The 24974-nt window shown below is 41.4% G+C and overlaps 1 protein-coding gene and 1 pseudogene across 2 annotated transcripts; both read right to left on the reverse strand.

The window, feature by feature from the left end:
* LOC125887275 (uncharacterized) overlaps window positions 1–24974 on the reverse strand; it is a 753166-nt pseudogene that overhangs the window by 71273 nt on the left and 656919 nt on the right.
* Window positions 1091–24915, reverse strand: phaf1 (phagosome assembly factor 1). 2 transcript variants are annotated; one of them, XM_049575085.1, is made up of 16 exons: window positions 23647–24915; window positions 23350–23432; window positions 22314–22397; window positions 21435–21478; window positions 20950–21029; window positions 20746–20840; window positions 18202–18266; window positions 17636–17748; window positions 15033–15166; window positions 13986–14069; window positions 9326–9408; window positions 9043–9086; window positions 8866–8915; window positions 7786–7844; window positions 7433–7505; window positions 1091–5678 (listed from the first exon to the last, which is right to left on the reverse strand). In XM_049575085.1, exons 1-16 carry the CDS (start codon window positions 23708–23710, stop codon window positions 5583–5585), a joined length of 1251 nt encoding a protein of 416 aa, XP_049431042.1. In that variant the 5' UTR covers window positions 23711–24915; the 3' UTR covers window positions 1091–5582. The 2 variants fall into 2 exon arrangements, with proteins under 2 accessions (XP_049431042.1, XP_049431041.1); XM_049575084.1 differs by having other exon boundaries at window positions 18202–18299.

Genomic DNA, 24974 nt, shown 5'->3' on the forward strand with positions numbered 1-24974 from the left:
CATTTGGGAGGAAGTCTGGCTAAAGCTGCAGCCAAAGAAATATTTTTTAGGTGTGTAAACAAGTAGACGTCAGATTCTGTCCACTTTACAAAAACTTCTCAACCAGAGCTCTAATGCTGCCTGCGTAAAGAGAGCTTTTTATTTTATGCTGTTCCTGTGGATCAAACATGAACACCCCGCAGTAGCATTCAAGCAGAGCTGAAGCAGGATATCTGCTGACACCCAAGACTCATGTGTACTTGCAGCCTTAGCATTACACAAGAATAAGTTTCAATACTGAGTGGTCTAGAATAAAAAAATAAAAATAAAAACTTCCAGTGCTTCTTAATGAGTCCGTTGTGATCAGATGCCTCCTCCTGAGTTTTAAGTTTATTCAGAATCAAGGAGGAAATATTAAGATACTCAGCCAGTGCCTGAGTAAAGTTGTGTCTGTGCCAAGCCATTAAGATCATGTAAATAAGAGGACGCCAGAATAAGAGCACACAACTATTTACAGCATTTGTACATCAATATCAACTCCAAGCATCAGGGCCCGAATACATAAACACAGCCTGACTGACTGGCTTTACACAGCATAGAAATTCAGTTCTTCTCTTTAACATGGTCTTCTCATGGCCATTTGTACAGTAAGAAACCACAGGAAAACGGTTTGGAGCCATGCTGTGCAAAAAAAAAAAAAGATACTGTATATAAAGGCTACTATTGGTGAATTGTAAAAGTTAACCCATAATTCCCAGTCATTTTATTGATTCAGAATTTTAGGCCACATCCACACTAAAATATTTTCATTTTAGAACGAAAATCATCTCCGTACCACAATGGTTTTAACATGATTCAAGAGTTGATCTCACCCATATCAACACGCCTTAAGAACACATATCAAATTACAATTCACATGGGGAATGCGCGTACTGGTGTAAACACAAAGCACATTGTCTGCTCTGCGGTTTGCTGCTGAAGCCCCTTCCACACATTTCAAACCTTAAATTATCTAGACATTAGCCAGAGGGGCTGTATGTGAGAACACAAATGTCCAAATCAGTTGCCTTTAACATTAAGCAGTCTTTACCCTGCTAGCTGCTATTTCATGAGGCTCACGTGAAACTGTAAGAAAAACATCCCAGGGTGAAGAAGAAGGGTCATTTACATGACACAGCAACAAAAATGTCTAACTGGAGAGATGGAAAGATTCAGAACTTCTGTCAGTAAGAGTAAAAGCCAAAACTGTGAGAGAAATTCAAGGAACACCAAGAGACTCTGCTGTTTATGACCACATTATGAACCAGCAACATGACTGCTGTGTAATCTGTGTCATGTCCTGCCTCTGCACACTCTATCCAAGTGCGAACCCTAACCTAAACCAAACAGAGTGTTTCCAGTTTTCAGTGGGTGAGAACGCTCTTGACATGGACAATTTCCTGTTGAGTGCTACATGTAAAGGAGAAACTCTGGACAATGTTTTGAACCTGATTCTCCAGACATTGACTGGAGTTCATTCGAGAAAACGGCTTTAGGTACAGAAAATTCTACAGAGATGGCAAGACAAGTAATTTCTTTGCTTGCACTAAAGAGGTGGAATAAAGGTAACAAGAGTATAAGATGGAGGAAAACAGATTGGGATTCGTTACAAAGCAAATACGGCAACATTCTAGAACGGTTCTGGCCAAGAGCATTATTCAGCGCCAGAGGAAGCCATGGCAATGGGAGAGGAGTACCCACACAAGAAAAGGTCTCTGTTTTCACCCGTCGAGACTAAAACGCAACATTGGCGTTTTCAAACTAAAAAGGGGTCAGCAGTGTTTTCAAAGGTCTCTGTTTAAGGGGTTCAAATATGCTGGAAAAGTATGGACGCTAGCAAACACAGCAACTCTCGTTTTAAAATGACATTTTAGTGTGGGTGCACCCTTAGACAGCTGGCTGGCTATTCTTTGAGGATTCTGCTGGTCATAAGTTAACTCACATCGTGATACAATTTGGTTTCAGTGAAGGATATCAATCAACCAATTGAGTGCTACTGCAGGAATGACTTTTTTTTTTTTTTTGCGGGCAGATGGGCAAGTTAGCGTTGCCCTCGTTCCCTCATCAAAAAGCCAAGGGGATTTTTTTTCATTGGATTTTGGATGTACAGCTGCTTGATATACCTCATAACAAACTTGATATAGGAAATATATTACCTGTTCTGAAAAAATATTGTATTTCAGCAAACAGCGTACAAACAGCCAACAGCATTTTCCACTCTTAATTTTCCACTTGGCACTTTCAAAATTTCGTCATGTATACGGGCCCCGACTTCCATCCTGATGCCTTCACACATGTTCATACAAGCAATCATAAATTCAGAAATTGTGAAAAAGCAAAACAAAAAAAACCCAAATGGCATTTGTATTGAGGGACAATGAACGAGAATATGTGTATTAAAATTAATACACAGTTTATTCAAATGCTTATGATTAAAAAGATTTTAAATTCAGACATTGAAAGGGAATCAAATGTTACGATGGAATGACTGATGCTCTTCCCCATTGCCTAAATGGGTTCAAATGTACTGACTTCACAGAGAAATGATGGTAATTCTTTAAATTACAGCTCACTGACAACAATAACAAGTGTACAAGAGACTCACAAGAGGGACGACACTATTTGTTACTATTGTTAAACGTCTCTGGCTGAAACCAAATCCAAATGAAAGACAGGCTGATTGGTTTCAGAACACACACAAGTTAGCTAATTATGCCTTGTGTAATTACAGCCAGCAGTTACAGAAACCAGGAGCTGAATTTAGAGGCATTACCATGGCAATGACTTTGATGTGCAGGTTTGACACAAGAGAAAAAAGAGGAGGTCAAAACACGACTCTCCCCATAGGACAGGTGTAGACAAGAGACTGCAGTGATAATGTCGGCATATCAAATGAAATCATCCTGAAACATCTTTGGCTGTAGCATTTGGCAATTCAACAAAGAAATGAATGCAGACATTGCTGAGGGATGAATTGCAATGCATTGATCAGATGTGGAGAAGAAGAAAAAGGAAGAAGGGTATAGCACAGAGGATATGAATGCATACACTTTGCTCTTAGAAATAAGGGTTCCACCTGAAAGGCAGCGGTTCTACCCAGAACCATTAACTTTTAAAGAACTCCCCGCTTTTTTTGAAGAAAGGGTTCTTAAAGATTTCTTTGTAAGACTAAGGGTTCCATTTAGAATCCTGTTCATCCAAAGAACCTTTTTTTTTTCTTCGGAAAAAGGGTTCTTTAATGATAATTAAAAGCATGAGTGTGACCCTCACCCTTTACATATACAAATGATCACCCAGGTTTCGTCTGGTTTCGTAAACTAGGGTCCCCAGGTATTTTTTAAATGTAATGTATCTGGAATCCCCTTAATCAATTCATTGTACTGTGTTCTGCCATTTTTACCCGCATTTCATACCATACAATACCACATGGTCTGCAAAAATTTTACTTCCTTATTTTAAGTTTACATATTTCTGATTTTAGCATTCTGTGTTTGTTTCTAAATTTAAAAAAGAGTTTCTTTTCCGATACTTCCCTACTGAATTAGTAAACTGTCGTAGTTCTGATTTCACAAAATCTCCGCCCCATAGAAACATGATTGTGAAAAATGAGTGTTGTGCTTGACCAGGTCAGCCCCGACCCTTTAGCCTCATGAAGCCAAAGGATGCTGGACGTGGTACCCTTGACCTTTTATGTTGGGTTCTAGGTAGAATCCCCTGAAAGGATTTCAGGTGGAATCCTAATAAAAGGTTCTAACAGGGATCAAAATATGTTCTTCTATGGGGAAAGGTCAAAGAACCCTGTATGGTTCTAGTTAGTACCTTAATTTCTAAGAGTGCATGCACCATGGGAGGGCCTCTCCTCTATCTGAAACTATGGATAAAACAAACACACACACACACACACACACACACACACACACACACACACACACACACACACACACACACACCTCCCAAATTTCTCCATAAATCCATCTGTGATTAAGGGCACAATCAACCAGTCAAGTAAAAAGGTGTGTATTAGTGCAAATGCAAAAACAGAACACAATGAAAATGGTCATGGTGTGAACGAGTGACGCAGGGCAGAGAGAAATAAAACAAGTCTATGCCCCTCACAACATGCAGGGTGAAATAAAACAGGTTGCCTTTTGTGCTTATAATAAGTCTCCTCTCATTCAAAAGCGTCTGCCAAGTTCATGCAAATTCTCGTCACATGCCTGCATGTCTCCATGTTTGTGTTGCCATTCAAAGGCTAAAAAGAGAGCTTTCATGTATTCGAAATACACGTGAGAACAGTAGTGAAGGGATTGAATTGCTCTGTGTGTTTGAATTAAAGTCTGCGGAAACGTTAATTTGAAAAAACAGCAGCCTCACACATGCAGATGCTCATTTATGTATGTGTGTGTGTGTGTGTGGTGTGTGTGTTAGTGTGTGTATAAGCAAGGAGACAAACACGCCAATGTTCAGAGCTGCAAATAACAACAGCTGTGGGTCAATAGTATTTACTGCTGTGTGCTTGAGTGTGTGTATTTGTGGGCACCACTGAAAAAGGTTGGAGGAAGAGAACGTTGGTAGAAAGGTGGATGAGGGAGATGATGATGTTTGGATCGTTCCGCTTCGAGAGGCTTCACATTTGGTCACCCGGCTGCTGTGGGTGTGTTCTGGGCCACGCGTCTCTCCAAACCCTGAGTGTGTTTGGTTCTTCTCTTGTACGCCAAAATCTGGATTCTCATATTATTTTTTTCTTGTTTTTGGTTTCAGTCCTCTGCAGCTTCCGATGTGTTTGGCTCTGATGGCTCTTGGTTGGGCTGGGTGGGTTTGGTACTTGTGGTTTATGTGTCCAGGTTTTGATGGAGCCAGTCGGGCCTGGTTCCAAAGTCATGGCAGGAAGACAGGCGGTACCGGTTGGGCTGGCAGTGCGGTTGGTTGACGTGTATACAGTGGGTCAGGCAAGTAGTTTGTTTCAAGACTTTGGCCGCAGCAGTTTTCATTGAGATTTGTTGCAGATGATAATTAAATGCTGATTATCTCACCACAATGCTATGAAGGTTATTGTCATGTATAGGCAGGCGGAGCCATGCCATCCAAACTACAGTCTGGACAAACACTTCTTCTGTGGTGCTGGGAAAAATGGATGGAAACAACTGAGCTCTATTTTGGCGCAGATTTCTTCACCGTGTCAGTTTTCAGCACCAGTGCGTTGTACCCCCACAACAGACATCATTCCATTCATTCATTTCAAAGCATCAGTGGTCCAGCACTGTGACCATGTCACTTGATCCTGGGTCCTGGGATAATCTGGGTTGGGTTGACTGTGCCGACTGGGTTTGTCTGAGTGGAAGAGTAAGTCTTAGGACCCACTGGGAAACGTTGATAAATGCCAGGTTAGACTTGATTATTCTGGGTTCTGGTTGCGTTTCTGTTCAATGAGTAGCATCTGAGCTGGGTATGAATGATGATGTTGTTCTGGGTTACATCTGCTTGGTTAAGAATCTGGCTCTGGGTTAGAGATTCAGTCAGCAGAGGTACTCGATTAAGGACGAGATGTGGTTCTGGTTACTTGTTCAGTGGGAACTACTACTGGACTCAGGTCGGGCTTGACTAGCGGTCCGTGGAGCACCATACAGGGTCACTGATGCTATGTGGTTATTCTGCATCACCTGAGGAAGAGGGATATAGATAGTATGTGATAAATTGGATTGGATCACATGCAAAAGGTATGGAGTTGAAATTTTCGGCAATACTTTGCTCAAACAGTGTCCATCTGAAATGAGGCAAAGCAGCTAAACTTTCTGTAGACAGAATAAGGCTCAGATCATATCCTAGAGTTTACTCCTGTCTGAATCTGGAATGCCAGCAATATTTATGGATTTAATTATAGTTTCTTTTACCTCTTACACAATGTCAATGAAACCACCTCAGGTAAAACTTATACATATTTTTTAAATCATGCAAAATTTGTATGGCATTTAGCTAAAACTGATACCAGGTTAAATTCTGGCCCACTTTTTGCCTGTGTGTTTACATTACTGTTGCAATATCATGGCTAAAAATGCCAATGTCAGAAGCAGAATTACATTTAAACTCATAGTATGTCATTTCTGCTACTAGAGGTCTCTCAATTAAAAACACATATAACACAATAAATGGACTTTGATGATGTTGTGAAGTTGAGTGGGATCATGGAAACTGTTGTGTTTGTTGTCAAACAACCATATAGAAATGCTTCTATGGCGACAACCACCTTTGAAGGTGAAAATCTGATGTGCTCAGCCATCCATCATGCCATAATGGTCGCAGATTTAAGTTTTATTCATGTTACATTTAGTCACAATTAGTCATTTCATTATAATCAAATGGCCGCAAATTAACTTGTTAACTTTCCATTAGCATTAGTTGAGTCAATGACCCATACACTTTAGGCTACAGGTACTGTTGCTCACATTATGTGTTGGGTTCAATTGTTGGGTAGCCCAGCACTGTTATCTGTGGTCAAAACAAGTCATACAATAGCACAAACTAACTGACAGAGCAAGGCAGCGGCAGATCAGTTGCTCCCGTGTTGTGTGAGATAAAAGGAACGGTTTCTGTCAAAGGAGTCTGGTAGCTTTGATGAGAGCGATATAACAGCTTCAACACGGCAGAAGCAAAAACACATTTTAGCCACCTAAAAAAAGACCCACCAAAAAAATCTATAGCAATTTAAGTGTACACTACATTTAGAATATTTTCACTGCTTTACCTTGCCGTCACACAGCCCATTCCAACAGGGAACTGAAGCCTTTATCTATGCTCTATTTAAAGCCACCAGACTCCATTAACAAAAACTGTAATTTTACCTTTCAGGACATGGGAGATACTGCTCTACGAACAAACACTTTAATACATCAAAGTCACAGAATAACGTCATTGTGATATTACCATAGGCATTAGCTTGGTGTCTGGCTTGAGCCACTTGTCATAGAAGTATATCATAAAAAGCTGGATTAATATTGAAATATCATATCAATAAATTTGGTCTCTACTGGATTACTGTGTTGCCAAACGGCAGGCAAATTAATTAAAAAAAAAAAAAGCGTGATGTGTGTCAGAAAATACGCTAAGTAAAATTCTGACATTGTATGATTTACAATTCTGTATCATCTGGTGTCTCCCCAGAAGTTAGAGCAACTAGAGGGGGTTAAGGGGATGTGATGCCATTGACAGGCAGCCAAATGAAATGCAACCTTTCTTGAATAAAAAAACATTTTCTCAGGGTTTGAACATTGTTGGAAACATTTGGGATAATGTAAGAGCACAGCTCAACAAAATATAAAATGTAAGTCTAGAGGTTTTTACGCATTCTAGTGCAGGAATGTAACATATTATACTTAAATCCATGGTACATCTAAAGTACAAAGAAACATGTCCTGACCTCAAAGATCATCCTCTGCAGTCCAAAGCAGAAGGTAGAGCCGAAGGGGTTGGTGTTATTGGCTGATGAGGACCTGTCAAACACAAACATCTGATTATGTCAGAGAGGACTCTCATTTGGATAATATGACAGAAGTTCGCTATAAAAATCAAGCTTGAATGTTAGAATCAGAATCAGAAATACTTTATTAATCCCAGAGGGGAAAGTGTTTAAATTGTTTGTTATATTTATTAACCAACAACACTAAATAATGCCAACAAATGATCTTCAGTATATGTGGGACACATTTAAAATAGCAATGTAACAATGTCACCCACTGTGTCTGTGTAGATGAAAAGAGCATGTGTATGTACCTGTGGAGGACAACAGGTTTTTCCATCGGGTGACCGAGCAGTTCCTGAATCTGATCCCACTGACAGAGAATCAAAAAGTTAGCACACAATTGAAGAGACAACTTCTGTGGCAGTAGATACACAGGCTTGTTTATCCACTATCTTGTATCAAAAGGTCATGAGACCTGCATAAAAAGGCTGATGAGGGAAACAACAAGACCGTGGTTACATTTACTTCCTGGTGATGGTACTGCTGTGTCTGATGGCAGTATATATTCACATAGATTAGTGTGTAGTAAAGGAGACCGAGGGTGTAGATGCTCACATTATCGCTGAAGTAAAGATCTAATGTATTATCCTATTTTGACCATCTCCAAAAGAATTTCCTTCCTTGGATGCCACTTGACACACAGCACCCACTCAAACACCACCATAGACCAAGTATTCCCCCTCATGGCAACAGCACTCCCTGATGGCAGTGCCCCCCAGTGCACCATACCACACTGCAAAAATTGTTCAGGAGTGGCCCAAGGAATGTAATAAAAAGCTCAAGGCATTGACCTGCCCTCTATATTCCCCAGATCCAACTCCAATCAAGCATCAGTGGGTTGTGCAGGTACCCCTCCAGACAATTGACAGGACACAAAGAATCTACTGTCACTGCCCTGGTGCCAGACACCACAAAACAACCCCTGAGGTCCTGTGTCCATGCTTTGACAGGTCAGAGACCCCACTTGGCCCCACTGTCGAGTCATGGATACAGGACCATGAGACAGGGGTATCGGCATGTCCCTCAGATGCTCGACTGGGTTGGAATTTGGAGGCCAGGTCAACACCTTCAGCTCTTAGTCACATTCCTCTTTAATATTATTCACTTCACCCATCAGGGGTTTTAATGTTGTGGTTGATCGGTGTAGATTGTTATAACAGGGGACACAGAGTCTAAATTACAAAACTCAACTCAGACACCAGTTAAGACACCAGGCCAAGAGACCATGTCACATCATTACAGCGTTACCATGGCACCACCTTGTGAATTTACAAAAGAGTACTGACCTCTGGCAAAATGTAACAGTTGTATGAATCTTGTCTATCACTGACCTTGCTGTATGTGGTTAAGATGCAGTCCTCTGTCTGAGACTCAGCTCCTTCTGAAGTGCAGGGATATAAAAACAGAGAAACCAGCATTAGATGAGAGGCAGATTAAAAATTATACCAGTCAAGCTGAGGCACTTAAGGTTCACTCTTTCAGTGATTCATGGCTGATAATTGTCTCACCTTTCTTTATGACTAGTGGAATTTTAAAGTCGCATCGATGATATCTGTGATGAAAGGGAAAACAAACAAAAGCACAGAAAATTAGGGACAGAAATCCTACAGTGTAAAAGGTACAAACAGAGAAATAAGGACTAACCTAATGACACAATAACAGCTCTGGATGTGGATAATTACATACAGGTGATGCAGTATTGTCAACAATGATGGAAAAAGACAGAAAGGTGCAGGAAAACTTGAGTAAAAGAAGACACAGAAACAAGTAACTAGACAGCAAGATATTTACATATTGAAGTTGTAATGTCCGGGGTAGTTGGTATGGAGGACAAACTTCTTAACCAGGTGAGTTGTAGAGTCGAACAGGATATCCTGAAATATAAAAACACAGTCTTAAAGATTGCTTTTGCACCATATGTTTGGCAAGACCAGCTCATTACAGTCCTGTCTCATGCAAACAGCAAGTCGAAGAGAGGCACGATTACACCCCCACACCCGTTCATTATTACCAGCCAGTATCACCAGCTGGCCTCTGAGCAGATGCTCGAGCTTCTTGTTGAGAGGGTCTAAACACCAACTGACAGGATATTTTCAGTGAAATATGACTGAAAATAATTTTCACAGTAAACAGAAAAACAGCATGTACTTGTTAACTCCCATAGACGGATCTTGGGCTCGTTAGCACCACTACTGTGTGTACTATAATTTCTCCCCAAAAAGTACATTACCTTAAACAAGCACAGTGTTCAATATTGTTACTGTAAATCATCAAGCAAGCAAGAGAGAATCTTTTGGTAGAAGTTGGTGAACTATGCAGGATTGTAAGTTACTGTTTGTGAACACAGCACTGTGCCTCTTGGATGCCTGCTCTATGGTCTGGCATCTGGTCGCCAACTTTTTATAAAGCTCTGAGCTCACCTGAGCGCTGAGAGGGTACACGCACATAAACTTCCCAAATGCAGAAAATAAGAAAAGAGGCAAATACAGAAAACACAGGCGGAGAGCAGAGTCTCTGCAGAAAAATACATCACCACACAATTCTAGTGGATCATTAGTGATGTTTGAAAGGGATTACTTCTGTATAAGTCTTTACATTGTTTCCTGCATAGTAAGTCTTTTCAGTGAGTGAAATCTCTCAAAAAATAACTGTATGAATTCAGTTTAGGACTGCACCATATGCAAAAAAAAAAAATCATATTGCAATCATTTTGACAGATACCGCAATTGCGATACGAGTCGTGATTTTATTGAGAATGGTAATTTTTGCATTTAGTCTGAAAAAGTATAATGATGATCATGTGATTTTTGCTGGGGTCTCTACCAAGCAAGCATGTTTCCTTATGTCTGGAATATGATTTGTGGGCCGCAGCATCTCTGCAGCTTGTGTGTTGTAACATATTTTACCTTTTACAAAATCTGCAGCTTCTGTGATTTGGGTATTGCACTTGACCATACTGTGATTTCAATAATATTTCAAGTAATTGTGCAGCCTTAATACAGTTGACATTAAAAAAAAAAACAATTACTAAACTATAGTACTAACCTGGCCTGAGGGAGCTCTCGACCAGCTACGGGATTGCTTCCTGAACACAGACTGGAAGATTTTTGAACACCCAGAGCTTCAGGTACACTGTACTATCTAGGGTTGGGAACGATTAACCGATACGACTGGATATCCGGTTTGACAAGCGAGAGATACGGCTGCGTCGGTAGCAGCCTCCTCAATCGATACGAATCAGCCATGAATCCTTAGATGAATCAACTGTAGAGTCATGGATCGGGTATCGCGAGACTAGCAATCGTTTGACTGGCTTTAACAGTTTGCATCTCTAAAACAATGTGAGAGCCAGCGGCATGCTCCGTAGCAGGCATTACTGACAACGATAATGGATGTAAACATCAGCGCCAGCTTGACAGGTGGAGATGAGGAACAGAGGCTAATGCTGGTTGGATAAACCAGGGAGCAGCCAAGCCGCAGCAGAAACTAAAGGCAAATCCTGCCGGTTGTGGGTTGAACGGGGGGTCAGAGACACAGACAGAAATACGTATTCCTGTCAAATAAGGCAGCCATAGTGCTCCACGGCGCAAGATAACGGCTTACCGGCAACCGAGAAGCCCAGCTCCAGGTCCAAGAACTCTTCGTCGGTGTCATGACTGCCCAGAAATACCTGAACAGCTGAGCCGTGACAGCACACAGGTATGTGACGTGTCAGAGGAGAAATGAGCCATTCACATTTCCACAAACCTCACTGCACTTTAGGGACTGTTCTTTACTTGTCAGGGGAGGAGGGTGGCTGGTTGATTTTTATTTTATTTATTTATTTTATTTTGATCCCCCCTATGTTAATCACTTATTGATACTGTTTTGAAGTATGAATAAGTCAACAAGTAATTTATTCCATTGAAATATCATTGATGTATTATAGAAAAGTGATTTATCTTTTTATAAATGACAAACACAGAGTGTAGCAAACACAGAGAAATAGTCTGACATGCTGTCAGTGATAAGCTGCTAGTCATCACAGTCCATGATATCAACTAATAACAGGAGATGTCAGATTCTGCCCCTACATTGCATGTTATTATTTTATTCTGCTTTATGTTTATATTGTACAGCGTTATGATAAACTTTATTCCAGACTCAAGTCCATATAAGATACATACAAAAACACAGACAATGTGTGATTTTGTTGTTGTTTGTCTTTTTATTTTATTTTTGTCAGTGCCATACAGCAACAATGCTTGGGGATGTGGTCTTTTACAAATCTGAAAATACTGTAAGAATGTCACTTTTATAGTATCAAATCGTATCGAATCGTTCTGTATTAAAAATATATTGTTTTTGAATTGTATCGTAACCTGTGTATCTAGATACATATTGAATCGTCTATCACAGAGAGATTCCCAACCCTAGCACTATCATATATTAAGCACTGTACAGACACTGTCACTGTGAGCAAGAGGGTCCAGGTTTACCCAAATCAGAAACCCTGGATGACTCCTGCTATTAGGGCTCTGCTGAGGGCCAGAAATGCGGCCTTCAAGTCTAGTGACAGAGCTCTGTACAGTGCGGCAAGATCTGATCTCAGGAGAGGTATCAAAGCAGCCAAAGATGAGTACAGGAGGAAAGTGGAGTCACATCTAGAGGACAACGACTCAAGGCGGGTGTGGCAAGGCATCCAGCAGCTGACGAACTATAACGGCAGCTTACCAGCTGCAGCAGCCAGCACGGATGCCTCGCTAGCAGAAGAACTAAACCACTTCTTCGCTCGCTTCGAGGCATCCGGTTCCACAACTCCGCTGATGTCCCAACCACGACCCTCCAGTCCCCATACTCTCACCCTCCAGGACCATCAGGTGAGGCGTGTTCTGCTGGGGATTAACCTGAGGAAAGCTGCTGGACTGGTAGGAGTACTGGGCAAAGTGCTCTGTTCTTGTGCTGACCAGCTGGCAGGAGTCCTGTCAGGGATTTTTAACACCTCCCTGTCTCTAGCTGAAGTCCTGCCCTGTCTAAAGGCAGCCGCCATCATCCCGGTGCTGAAGAAAACAACCATCAAGGACCTCAACGACTACAGACCGGCAGCATTGACATCTGTAGTAATGAAGTGCTTTGAGAAGCTCGTCCTTCAACACCTCAAAGCCAGTCTGCCCAGGAACTTTGACCCTACTTTGCCTACGGGGCAAACCGCTCAACAGAGGACGCCATAGCTCAGCTTTCAACACCATCATCCCTGATATACTAGTGGAGAAGCTGGCGAACCTGGACCACACACACATCTGCGGACCAACCGTCCACAAGTCGTCAAGGTGGGTCAGCTCTACTCCTCCACTCTGACGCTCAGCACGGGCTCCCCCCAGGGCTGTGTACCGAGCCCCCTCCTGTACACTCTTTACACCTCTGACTGCACTCCCATCCACCCCTCGAATACCATCATCAAGTTCGCTGACGATACCACTGTGGTATCCTGGAGCTGAACACCACAAAGACCAAAGAAATGGTCCTTGACTTCAGGAAGCAGAGAGGGGACCATGCTACACTCACCATCTATGGAGAGTGTGTGGAGAGAGTGGCCTCCTTTAAGTTCCTGGGGTGACACATCTCAGAGGACCTCAGTTGGACGATCAACACATCAGCACTGATTAAGAAGGCCCAGCAGAGACTCCACTTTCTGCGGGTGCTACGGAGGCACCACCTGGAGGAGAAACTGCTGGTGTCCTTCTATAAGGCCACCATAGAGTCAGTGCTGATGTACTGTGTGTCTGCATGGTTTGCTGCCTGCTCAGCTGCAGACAGGAAGGCTCTGCAGAGAGTAACCAGGACTGCGGAAAAGATCATCGGTTGCCCTCTGCCCCCCCGATGGACATTGCCCGCTCCCGCTGTCTTAGCAGAGCACAAAGGATCTCTGCAGACCCCTCCCACCCTGGTCAGAGTCTGTTCAAACTGCTGCCATCAGGAAGGCGGTTCAGGTCCCTGAAATCCAGGACCAACAGTCTTAAAGACAGTTTTTATCCTTGGGCCATTAGAACCCTAAACTCCTTACTCTAACCACTGCTGCTTTTATCACCCATTAAATTGTGAACTGTCTATACTGAATAACAATTGTTTACATCAACGACACTGTGCAATATCTGTGTACTTTACCTTGCACTACCGGACTTGCACTTTTGGGTGTGCATCACTGTATATTACTGTGTATTCTTTTTATTTGACTCCTGTATTTATTTGACTCCTTTAATCTTTTTATTTGACTCCTTTATTACTATGCCATTCTTTTATACTATTTAATTTTTTACAGATTCTATCCTTTTTTACTTGATTATGCACTATATTGAGGAAGCTGCTACAATTTCGTCATGCACCAGTATGATGACAATAAAGGAAATTTTGATTCTGATTCTGATATAGAAAAACTAATGCACGCAAATAAGCCTAGGCTGAGTTTACGTACCACTCCGAGGGTGAAGTAGTTGAAGAAGTAGTCGTTACATTTCGAAGGAACCTGCTTGTGAGGTGATGGAGAGTGGATCTTCATCTAAAATAAAGAAGAACATATAACAATACAGACAATAAACAACAATGTATGCCTTCACAATTAACTGACTATTTTCATGTTCAGCAGATAGAAACATTTGCATTTATTTGAATATCTGGCTTTTTGTCTGATAAAGTGGAAATAGACAACTTTCAACTTTTTCCCAACCTAGCATTTCCAAGTGGTATTACTGTTGGTGCCGCTGTCACAAAGACAACTAGAATGCTTTCCATTTTCCTCAGAGCCTAGCAACTACCTACAACACAGGACACAAAGCATTTTGTTTTCCACAACTACTTCATTTGTTCCACCTTGCGCTATTTCTGTTACTGGGTATAGTAACTGCAGTTACATTGGTACTCTTTGGTTACTGGGGACAGCTACAAATGGCTACCGGGGAAAACAAATGCACCACCCTCTCCATGTTTTGGCTGAGCAACTACATGGTGAAAGCAAGGCTTATAAGGAACCAATCTGAATGCAGATGGAGTCATTATTCTATAGCCATTACATTGTGCTATAGACATTTTCATCATAATGATAAGTCAAAGAAAAAAAACATGCCTATTTTCACTTTAAATGTTGGACTTTCTTGCCTGTCTGCGGTTTGGTGTAGTGCAGGTAGTGTAAAGCAAGTTTATCAGGGTTTTTCTGCCTGTTGCTACTGGAGAAGGGTTTAAGGAAAGTGGTGAGATTAAACCCAAAAGTACACTTGTGATCATTAAACCAGTACAATGAGCAGAAAGACACTAAAACACTTTGCACAAGAGCAGAGTTGGGTGATAATGGCCATTCGGTTCGTAAAAGACTTGATTACTTTGGGTAAAAAGAAACTATCGCAATCACATTGAGCTGTCAGACTGATGGAGGACAGGATGTAGATCGGGATAGGACGAGCAGGGCTTAGTGAAAATGATACTAGTAGCTTAATCAACAACACTGAAAGGAACAGAGTTTTCCTACCTTGTCTTCAGACTTGTAAAAGATTTTATGTGGCGAGCCCAGAGCACCCAATACATCCTGACAGGAATCTCCAAAGTAGATGCTCCTTTCTAGGGACTTCACTTTAGCATCAGCCATCACACCTGGACCACATCCTGCTCCCACACATGACAACAACACAAGAAAGGAAATGATTAAATTTCCAGATAAATGACAAAAAAGCAAAGTTAAACAGCATGCCATCGATAATGACTGTCTCCGTCAGTGCAGACTGCTGGACAAAAACATTTTTCCATGTTTGCCTTACAGATAGATCTACATGGTCCAGCCAGAGACCTGCAGCTCAATCTGTGGAGCGTTTGTCCATGTCAGGGTTACATAGTTAAAAGGTACAGTACAGGCCAAAAGTTTGAACACACCTTCTCATTCAATGCGTTTTCTTTATTTTCATGACTATTTACATTGTAGATTCTCACTGAAGGCATCAAAACTATGAATGAACACATGTGGAGTTATGTACTTAACAAAAAAAGGTGAAATAACTGAAAACATGTTTTATATTCTAGTTTCTTCAATATAGCCACCCTTTGCTCTGATTACTGCTTTGCACACTCTTGGCATTCTCTCCATGAGCTTCAAGAGGTAGTCACCTGAAATGGTTTTCCAACAGTCTTGAAGAGTTCCCAGAGGTGTTTAGCACTTGTTGGCCCCTTTGCCTTCACTCTGCGGTCCAGCTCACCCCAAACCATCTCGATTGGGTTCAGGTCCGGTGACTGTGGAGGCCAGGTCATCTGCCAGCACTCCATCACTCTCCTTCTTGGTCAAATAGCCCTTACACAGCCTGGAGGTGTGTTTGGGGTCATTGTCCTGTTGAAAAATAAATGATCGTCCAACTAAACGCAAACCGGATGGGATGGCATGTCATGTCGCTGCAGGATGCTGTGGTAGCCATGCTGGTTCAGTGTGCCTTCAATTTTGAATAAATCCCCAACAGTGTCACCAGCAAAACACCCCCACACCATCACACCTCCTCCTCCATGCTTCACAGTGGGAACCAGGCATGTGGAATCCATCCGTTCACCTTTTCTGCGTCTCACAAAGACAGAACCAAAGATCTCAAATTTGGACTCATCAGACCAAAGCACAGATTTCCACTGGTCTAATGTCCATTCCTTGTGTTTCTTGGCCCAAACAAATCTCTTCTGCTTGTTGCCTCTCCTTAGCAGTGGTTTCCTAGCAGCTATTTGACCATGAAGGCCTGATTCGCGCAGTCTCCTCTTGACAGTTGTTCTAGAGATGGGTCTGCTGCTAGAACTCTGTGTGGCATTCATCTGGTCTCTGATCTGAGCTGCTGTTAACTTGGGATTTCTGAGGCTGGTGACTCGGATGAACTTATCCTCAGAAGCAGAGGTGACTCTTGGTCTTCCTTTCCTGGGTCGGTCCTCATGTGTGCCAGTTTCGTTGTAGCGCTTGATGGTTTTTGCGACTCCACTTGGGGACACATTTAAAGTTTTTGCAATTTTCTGGACTGACTGACCTTCATTTCTTAAAGTAATGATGGCCACTCGTTTTTTTTAGTTAGCTGATTGGTTCTTGCCATAATATGAATTTTAACAGTTGTCCAATAGGGCTGTCGGCTGTGTATTAACCTGACTTCTGCACAACACAACTGATGGTCCCAACCCCATTGATAAAGCAAGAAATTCCACTAATTAACCCTGATAAGGCACACCTGTGAAGTGGAAACCATTTCAGGTGACTACCTCTTGAAGCTCATGGAGAGAATGCCAAGAGTGTGCAAAGCAGTAATCAGAGCAAAGGGTGGCTATTTTGAAGAAACTAGAATATAAAACATGTTTTCAGTTATTTCACCTTTTTTTGTTAAGTACATAACTCCACATGTGTTCATTCGTAGTTTTGATGCCTTCAGTGAGAATCTACAATGTAAATAGTCATGAAAATAAAGAAAACGCATTGAATGAGAAGGTGTGTCCAAACTTTTGGCCTGTACTGTATGTTGTTACTGTTTGTAAGCACACTTGCCAGCAAAAGTGAAAGGCAACCCCAGATTTACTCTTTTGGCGTTTTGCCTCGCCATATTTGCATTATTTACAGCACTGCAACTACAATTTTCATACTCCTCTTGAAAGCATATTGCTTACAGTCTTGCAACCTTTTTATAAAATCTCGACTCCATCTGAGTGCTGCACGCAGGAACGTCCTGAACACAGCAAAATAAAGGGGAGGGAGAAGGAAGAGGGAAGATTCACTGCCACACACCTCTAGTGGGTCATAAGAGATGATGGGGAATTTAAAAAAAATTACCAAAAAGTTAGATAGTTAAAGATCAGTCAGCAGTGGAGACAGATGAATGTGAACAATGGGGATAATGATTTAACAAAATTCTTCACTGGGTGAATTTTCTATTTCAACTTTGCAGCAGTGTTACAGATTGTGGAAGCAATGTCAACAGAAGTCTGCAGGCAAGAGAAACAAAAACATCCTGTGAATCAAATGTAGCTATGAGGACATGTGAGGAGAGCACTTTGGCCAAATGCTGCTTCTAATCATAATCCTTAGTTCCCAGTCCTCAAGACGTACAGAGACACAGAGACATATGTTACCTGCAGTGAGAAGGCGGAGTTTGAGTCCCAGAGGCCCGGCCTGATCTCTCAGGACATCCACACACTCTGCAAAGATGTTACCAAGGAAACAAGCCAGCGGCATCGCCGGAGCTCTGAGGACACAGAGAACAATGTGTGTGTTTGTGTGTATTTTTATGGCTTTTTGTTGTTGTTCTCCACACATTTGTTCAATTCATCACAGGTTAAAGATTGAAGATTTAGGGGGATTTAGTGGCAGCTAGGTATGAGGATTGCAGATTGCAACCAGCTGAAACTTCTCCTGGTTAGGGATTCCTTCTGTGTTCTTTGTTTAGGAGATTTTTACGGGGAGCGGGATTATCAGAAGATTAACAGACATAGTGATTTAAAGACACAGTGATTTAAACCGCAAAAAAACACTGAATCAAGCAGTTTCCCCAGTACAAATCAGTGTTTCTTCAACACTGTTTGGTTTGTTTGGAAATGTTTACTGTATTTTCACTGAGAGTAGTTCGATGCAGATTCAGATGGTTCAACTCCTCCAAATAATTCTGTTGGAAAAATAAACTTTGGTAGAGGTATGTTACCTTGTTTCTTGCAGGTTGTTGCCAGTGTAGATGTGCATCCTCTTGACCATGGCCCCATGTGGAATCTGCAGGGAGGCCAAACCCATGGCAAAGTTAGGCTGCCAAGGCAAAACAACTGGGAGTAGTATGGGACTGGTATGTGTGTGCACATTCACAACAAATCGATGTTTTACAGAAAATACAAATGCACAGAGAGGTGTGATCATTTTGACGAAGCACCGTGGGGTAAAGCGTCTCAGAAACACAATAACTGACCTAAACACCCATGTTTCAGAGGTGAAAACTCAACTTTCAGGCAGCAACTTTCAATATGAGGGAGGGTTAGTATTCTAGGGCTTATTTGCCTTGAGGAAAGTTTAAAGATATTTACCATTAATATTTTCATCATTAATTAAGATCAATGGAAAGGATTCTTCATAAAACAGCAACATACAGTATCCACCAGCCACAACAATACACCACCGGAAGACATAATTTACATAATCTGGTGGAGTCTGGCTGGCTCTCAGGTTGTTGCTTGAACTACAGGCTGTACCTCTGCATTTTCATATAAGCTGCCACTACACCCAAGCCACCAACACACACACATAAGGTATAGAAGCAGATCAAGAGACAGACCTACCCCTCTCTTTCTCAAACCCGGACCAAAATCCAATCAAACAGAAAAACTAGGCACTGCTTATTAAATATAAACAAAGATTCAGTCACTGAGTTGCCCTTTTCTCACTTCAAATGTTTCCAGAAACATGTTTTCGTTTACTGTTAACTGTAAGAGATTTTTTTCTGGCAAACTGGCCGCAATTTTTTTTTTCCAGTCAGACATATGTTAGCAACCGCCTTTTTTAAGATTTATAGTAGGTTCAAAGTTCACGAGTAGGGTATTTACTAATGTGCTTTATGTCACAGAACAACACCTGAAAGTCTCTTAAGACTGTGTTAACCACAGGCATCTAACCAAAAGCCCATTCAAAAAACACACTGACTTTGAGACAAGGGAACTGCGAGTGGTAAAATGCAAACTCATTTCTGGGGTTTTAGGACTCATTCCTGCTGCACTCTATTAGTCTGGTGCAGTTCACTGCATTCTGGTAGCTGTAGGTTTTCTTTATCTTGAGCAAAAGTGTCCTTTTTCTCTATTTTCTCTGATGCTGTAGCAACAATTTCAAAAATATTTGTGTCTGTCTACTGAATAGACATCCTAGTTTTATGAAGGCCATCTTTCCAGCAGTGAAGTGCCCTTTAAATGGAGGAGTATCTGTATTTTTGATGGTATTGAAAATCATACCTTCGGGATTACTACTTATCCTGTTATACTGTAATATCTTAATACCACCCAAGCCTACTCAGTGCATTGTATCAGTTTTATCTAAAAAACCCTCAGAGAATCTCAAACACATTCAACTAACATCTTATACACACATAACAAACAGGAAACACACAACAGCTGAGTGTTGAGCTTTAGACTAAGACATGCAAATATTCTAACTCAAACTAGAAGCTGAAACTGAACCTGCACCTGCACACGATGATACAAGCACAAGCTGTTGTTTCAGTCAACCAAACCAATCAAAACCATTCAACCAGCTCAACATGCAGCACAGGGCGGACTGGGAGGTTTAAGAAATAATCTATGCAGTAATCATATTGCAGATTATGTTGGGGCTGCAGAATGGCTAAACCAAAAACATGAGATAAGCTGCAAAAACCTTATCAATGGGATATGAAATTCAGCTGAGAGAGCAGTAAAACCATCAATATGTGACGTGTGCTTTCACAGTAGCAAGCTGCAGAATGGAGCAGATGGTGGAGCAGCTGTTTTATGACATACATCAGCCAAGACATTCACAGCTGTAGAGCATATACAATAGACATCTGACTAACTGTACATGCTTAAATCCAAAACCAAATCCACGCAGGCAAAAACCTCACGTTATGAATGTATTAACCTGCAGTTAGCAGACTGTGTGTAAACACTTGACTTTGTCTGAACTGTAAGTTGCCGGGTGTCAGTGTTGTCTTGAAGAATTTAATTATGAACTTGTGTTCCCTGAACCAACCCAATTCCTCTAACTCTCTGCTGCAGTCTGACTTTTACTGCTTACATAACACCGAGTCTTTGACATCTCAACAGCAGAACACTTGAATTTGTACTTGGTGTATTTTGAGATCTGTCACAGTTCCTTTTAACATTTCAGAAAACCTGCGTCAAAGGTTTTGCATCCTAGGGTGTGATGAGGATCACATCTCTAAGGATTTTGGATCACAGGCATCCAAGAAAAAGAAATGTGCCCAAGATGAAACAAGCAGCAGGACAATCACATTCTCAGCATGCATTTGGTTTCTGCATTCAGTTCCACATTAGGCTATTTATTACCACAACATCACATCATTCTGACAGGGATTCAGGGGTATGCTCAAGGCAAACATAAAGGCTGACCTTCTCCACATGCAAGGAAATCACTGCCCTGCCCTGATTCCCCTGGAATGTGAAGAAAGGACATCTCAGCCCTTTTTTAACTGACTGACCAACAAACTGACTCTCACCTCGTATTTCGGAGCTTCATTCCATGAGTCCAGTTGGAAGGAGAAGGACAGGCCTCGAAAATTGAGATGGAACAACTGCTCTGCAGCATTGTAAACTGGCCAGGGAGGAATGAAGATGAAAAAATATCATGACAGAGATAAATTAGATCAGAATATGGGTTCATTTGTGAGACATCTTTGGGGTGTTTATGCTTTGTCAAGTACCTCCAGGGTGCGTAGCTCCAAATGACTGGTCTATTTGCTCTATTGTGGGGGCAATGGCCTGAGAGTTGAAATGGACTCCACTGAAACAAGTACACACACAGCCACAGTTACATCTATTAACATTCATATAGGGGGTACTGCATTAGCTGAGGAGCTGTTATCAGACAAGTGAAACAGATTCCACTGAAAGACAATCATACACGTAGACCTTCTGAAACACATTAACACAGGCGGACTCCATCACACTAAGTAGCTGTACATACTGGAAAGAGCTATGACTTGTAATTGAAAACAGTCTCTATGGCAACATACAATGGACAGTGTACACATACAATGACCATTATATAGATCCATGCCCACAGGAAAAGGCCATATACTGTAACAATAAGGGCCTAAGATGGTTTAATCATCGCTGCATTAGTTTTTATTCCATTTTAGTTTCTTAACACCTTTCACCTCAATTTAGCATTAATATATCAGCTTACCAGTATTTCAACTTGACTTTGCTCAGGTCATACACTTCGATCACCTGTCACTCAGAAAGAGGAAAAAAGTTACATAACTTATGGTTAGTTAAATGTCAATAACAGGGTTGAAGAAGTCTAATATCTCTGTCAGTTATCTAGAAATGGGAGGAAGCTTTCAGTGGTGCTGAGATCAAAAAATGGCTAATGTTATGCCACTAGTGGTTCAACTGCATATGCTGATCCCTCAGTGGCATGCCGGTCCCTGGAGTGGTATGCTGACCCCTGATAGAAATTGGATAGTCATTCAAAGTATTTATGGTAATAAATGAATAACATGTCATATGTATGGCTGGTTAATGTTCGTAGCCAGCGTAGTCAATTGCCATGTTAGCTAAGGCTAGCTCTAATATTAGTTTCAGGGTACATCAGCGAGGATATGCCTATCTGAAACTATTCAACCGTCATTTCAAAAGCATTGCACATATGCCAACAATATAAGAGTCTTAACTTAAAGTGATACTTTCCTTTATTTACGGTGCTACGATGTGCTTCATTGTCAATAAAGACAGCAAAAAAAATATACATTAACAGTACAGAGTCTTGGGGTGGTATCGGTGTAAAACTGTATATGCTGGTGGAACAAGAGTGGAATATCACTACATGGATCGGCATATGCTGCTAAACCGCACCATCACCCACTTTTGAATCTCAGCCTCACTCGAAATTTTGCAACTGTTGCTGATAAATAACTGTGGAGAAATACCACAGCCCTCTCTTCTCAATGTCTGGTGCGCAAGTTCAATTCACCCCCTGCTAAAATTCCTGTCTAATGTTAACTAATAAATATCCAGACCCTGAGCTTATGGCTTTCCGTCTCCTAAAGTCAACAGTTTTCACCTTGAGTCTCTGATTTGTGGCATCAAACAGCAGTTTAATCCCATCCTGAGTCAAGTTCAGTATGAGGTCATGGCTGAGTGGCATCTGGAGGGAAGATAAACAAAGTAGTTAATTAGCAAAGAGGCCCTCGTCAACAGATATGCAGATAGGCAAACAATCAAAATCAGCTCTTTCTCAACCTAGGTGGAAACAAGGCACACTCCGAGAGTTTAATCAAGACAAAAATGGACTCACTACGTTCACACTTGCTCATGTTTGTGTTCAATTCAGATTTATTGTTCTGATCCGATTTTTTTGTTTGGCTGTTCGCATTATTTTTTAAATGGGGCCAATATCACACAACATGCTGTTGTATGAAAGTAGACAATTCATTTATAAGCTGATGTGCAGTGGAACCCAGCTGAGATGATGAGGACAGGGATAAAGAAAGCAATTTTTTTATTATGACTTTTTGTGGAGAAATGGCTGCTATAAGTACACAGGTGTGTGGATGTGGAGTCGGAGCCAAGTGTGGTGGGATCCTGACATGAATGGCATTACTGAAACAGATTTCATCCAAAATTTAAGGATATTATTTTTTTTTACACAGACATGTAACATGTTTTTGGTTTTAGATATTTTAATTTTAAATCTTTTTTAAAGAATTGTGACCAAGATAAGTGCTGTGCAGAACACATTTGAAAAACACACATTTTAGTACTCCCTAGTGGACACACTATGTAATGGCAACACTACATCTAAATAACCTCAAACATATGTTCTGCATTGCTGTATCTCATCACCTTAAATGCACAGCAATACCAATTTATCAGCAAGTATTTGACCAAATAGAGAAATTTAGCCAAAAGTGTTATAAAAATCCAAATAGTTGGGGTTGTAAAATGATTGAAACAGCTAATGCCACAGAGGAAAACTGAAAAAAATGGGCCGCTGCCTCCATCCGGATTCTGAAACAAGGTGGTTATTATTTTTTTGTGACCGTATGTGTAAGTGAGAAACAGAGAACATAATTAAGACAGATATTTGGCCATCTCACCTGTTCACTGTATAGCACCTGGACATTTTTGATGATGCGGCAGTGTTTCTGTAGAATAGAGATGGCCTGGGCCAATGGCATCCCTGGAAACACAGACATACACATGCATGCACAAATGAAGAGACGCAACATTATTATTACAGAGAATTTGCCATCAACAGTTAACAATAACATGCAAGGAAAATTACTATAAATTTGATACATGCATGTGGCTTCAAACATAAATGAATGGCATATAATCTCATTCCCTTTCTCCATCTGTGTTTATGCTCTTAAAATAGTTGTTGCAAAACTCACCTAAGGCGAATTCCCATTGCTCATTTCCTAGTGATCTCTCAGGCACCACCTCCAGATCCAGCATTGGCAAGTAGTGGGGGGCAGCTCACCTCAAGACACAATGGGACCCTCTGAGGGACCCTTTCTCTTCGCCTGTCTTTCCCTGATCACAACACAGTCTTACAATGTCTTCAGACAGCTACTTTAATTCATAACTCTATCTACTTATTTCACTAAAGACACCAAATTCATGAGTGTGAGCATCAAACAGCTGCTTAATCTATGGGTTACAATGAAAGGTGGCCACTCTCACACGTCATACGTAATAAAAAATGTGTTAAATTTTCAAAATGACATCCACAGAGCCACCTGAGGCTGAACACCTAAGGCTTGCAGAGAAACATATGTTTTAAATTACAGCTTAACAAGTTACCCAGCAGAGACTGACAGCTTGCACACACACAATATTAACGTTACGCAACCTGCCAGCCAAACTAAAACGTACAAGGCCAGCTGTCTGTTAATCTATTACTTGTTTGTGTGGTTTAAAATCGATATAGATAAAAAATTGACTCGATTCAAACTCAAGGATAAACAAGCAATAAGTCAGACGTGTCTAACAGCCACACACGCCTCCTTCAGGCTTCAAATTAACATCCACTTGTTCGGTTACAGTGCTGTCGTGTGTCTCCAACGAACCAACACAAAACCTGATCCAGTGACAAACACCTAAAAAAAATTCGAGGCACCAAAATAATGTCTCCAAAGCGGACAGTTGCGACTGTTAGCTATGTGTCACTGCCGGGCGGTTACGAAAGCATCAAAGCTTGACAACAAGACTGTTTCTTTGCGCTATGGGCTAACGTTAGCTGACGAGCTAGGTGCCCTCTGCGCTATGGTAATAAAGTATAAATATAAATAACGTATGTGCAGAAAAAAAATCTAAATTCAAGACAAAGAAAATGAATACTGCGGGTCAGACTGGCACGACATAAACAAAGAAAGCACGCCAAGCTGTCGGCTGTCTTTGCTGTTTTTCTTTCTTCCTTTCAGCGAAGGTTCAAGCTTTGGAGCTGTTAGCTCTTCTGCCGCTAGTGCGCAAATTCAAAGTCCTCTCTGAGAGACGCTTCGCTTGTAACTCGGAAGCTCCTCGGCCGGTAAATGCCCACCGTGTCCCTTACTCGGGTTTAATGTGTCTTCAATGTCAGAAGCACATAAGAGCAACACAGTGTCCAAACAACAGCAACTTCGGGTATCAACAACAGCCAGCGGGATCAGCTGATCAGTCAACTTCCTGTGTTATCCGTAAGCGTGATGACGTCATGGTCAGCTGACGCAGTGGCCAAAAG

Source organism: Epinephelus fuscoguttatus, linkage group LG4, assembly GCF_011397635.1.
Source record: "Epinephelus fuscoguttatus linkage group LG4, E.fuscoguttatus.final_Chr_v1".
Taxonomy (NCBI): Eukaryota; Metazoa; Chordata; class Actinopteri; order Perciformes; family Serranidae; genus Epinephelus; species Epinephelus fuscoguttatus.

What these genes read in the sequence shown, in the direction of transcription:
- phaf1 (XM_049575084.1), bottom strand. Translation starts at nt 23,710, where the DNA reads ATGCTGGATCTGGAGGTGGTGCCTGAGAGATCACTAGGAAATGAGCAA. An exon ending in AAAGTCAAGTTGAAATACTG is followed by an intron (nt 21,030 to 21,434) that starts GTAAGCTGATAT and finishes TACTTGTTTCAG; the next exon opens with TGGAGTCCATTTCAACTCTC. An exon ending in TTTACAAGTCTGAAGACAAG is followed by an intron (nt 14,070 to 15,032) that starts GTAGGAAAACTC and finishes TCTTTATTTTAG; the next exon opens with ATGAAGATCCACTCTCCATC.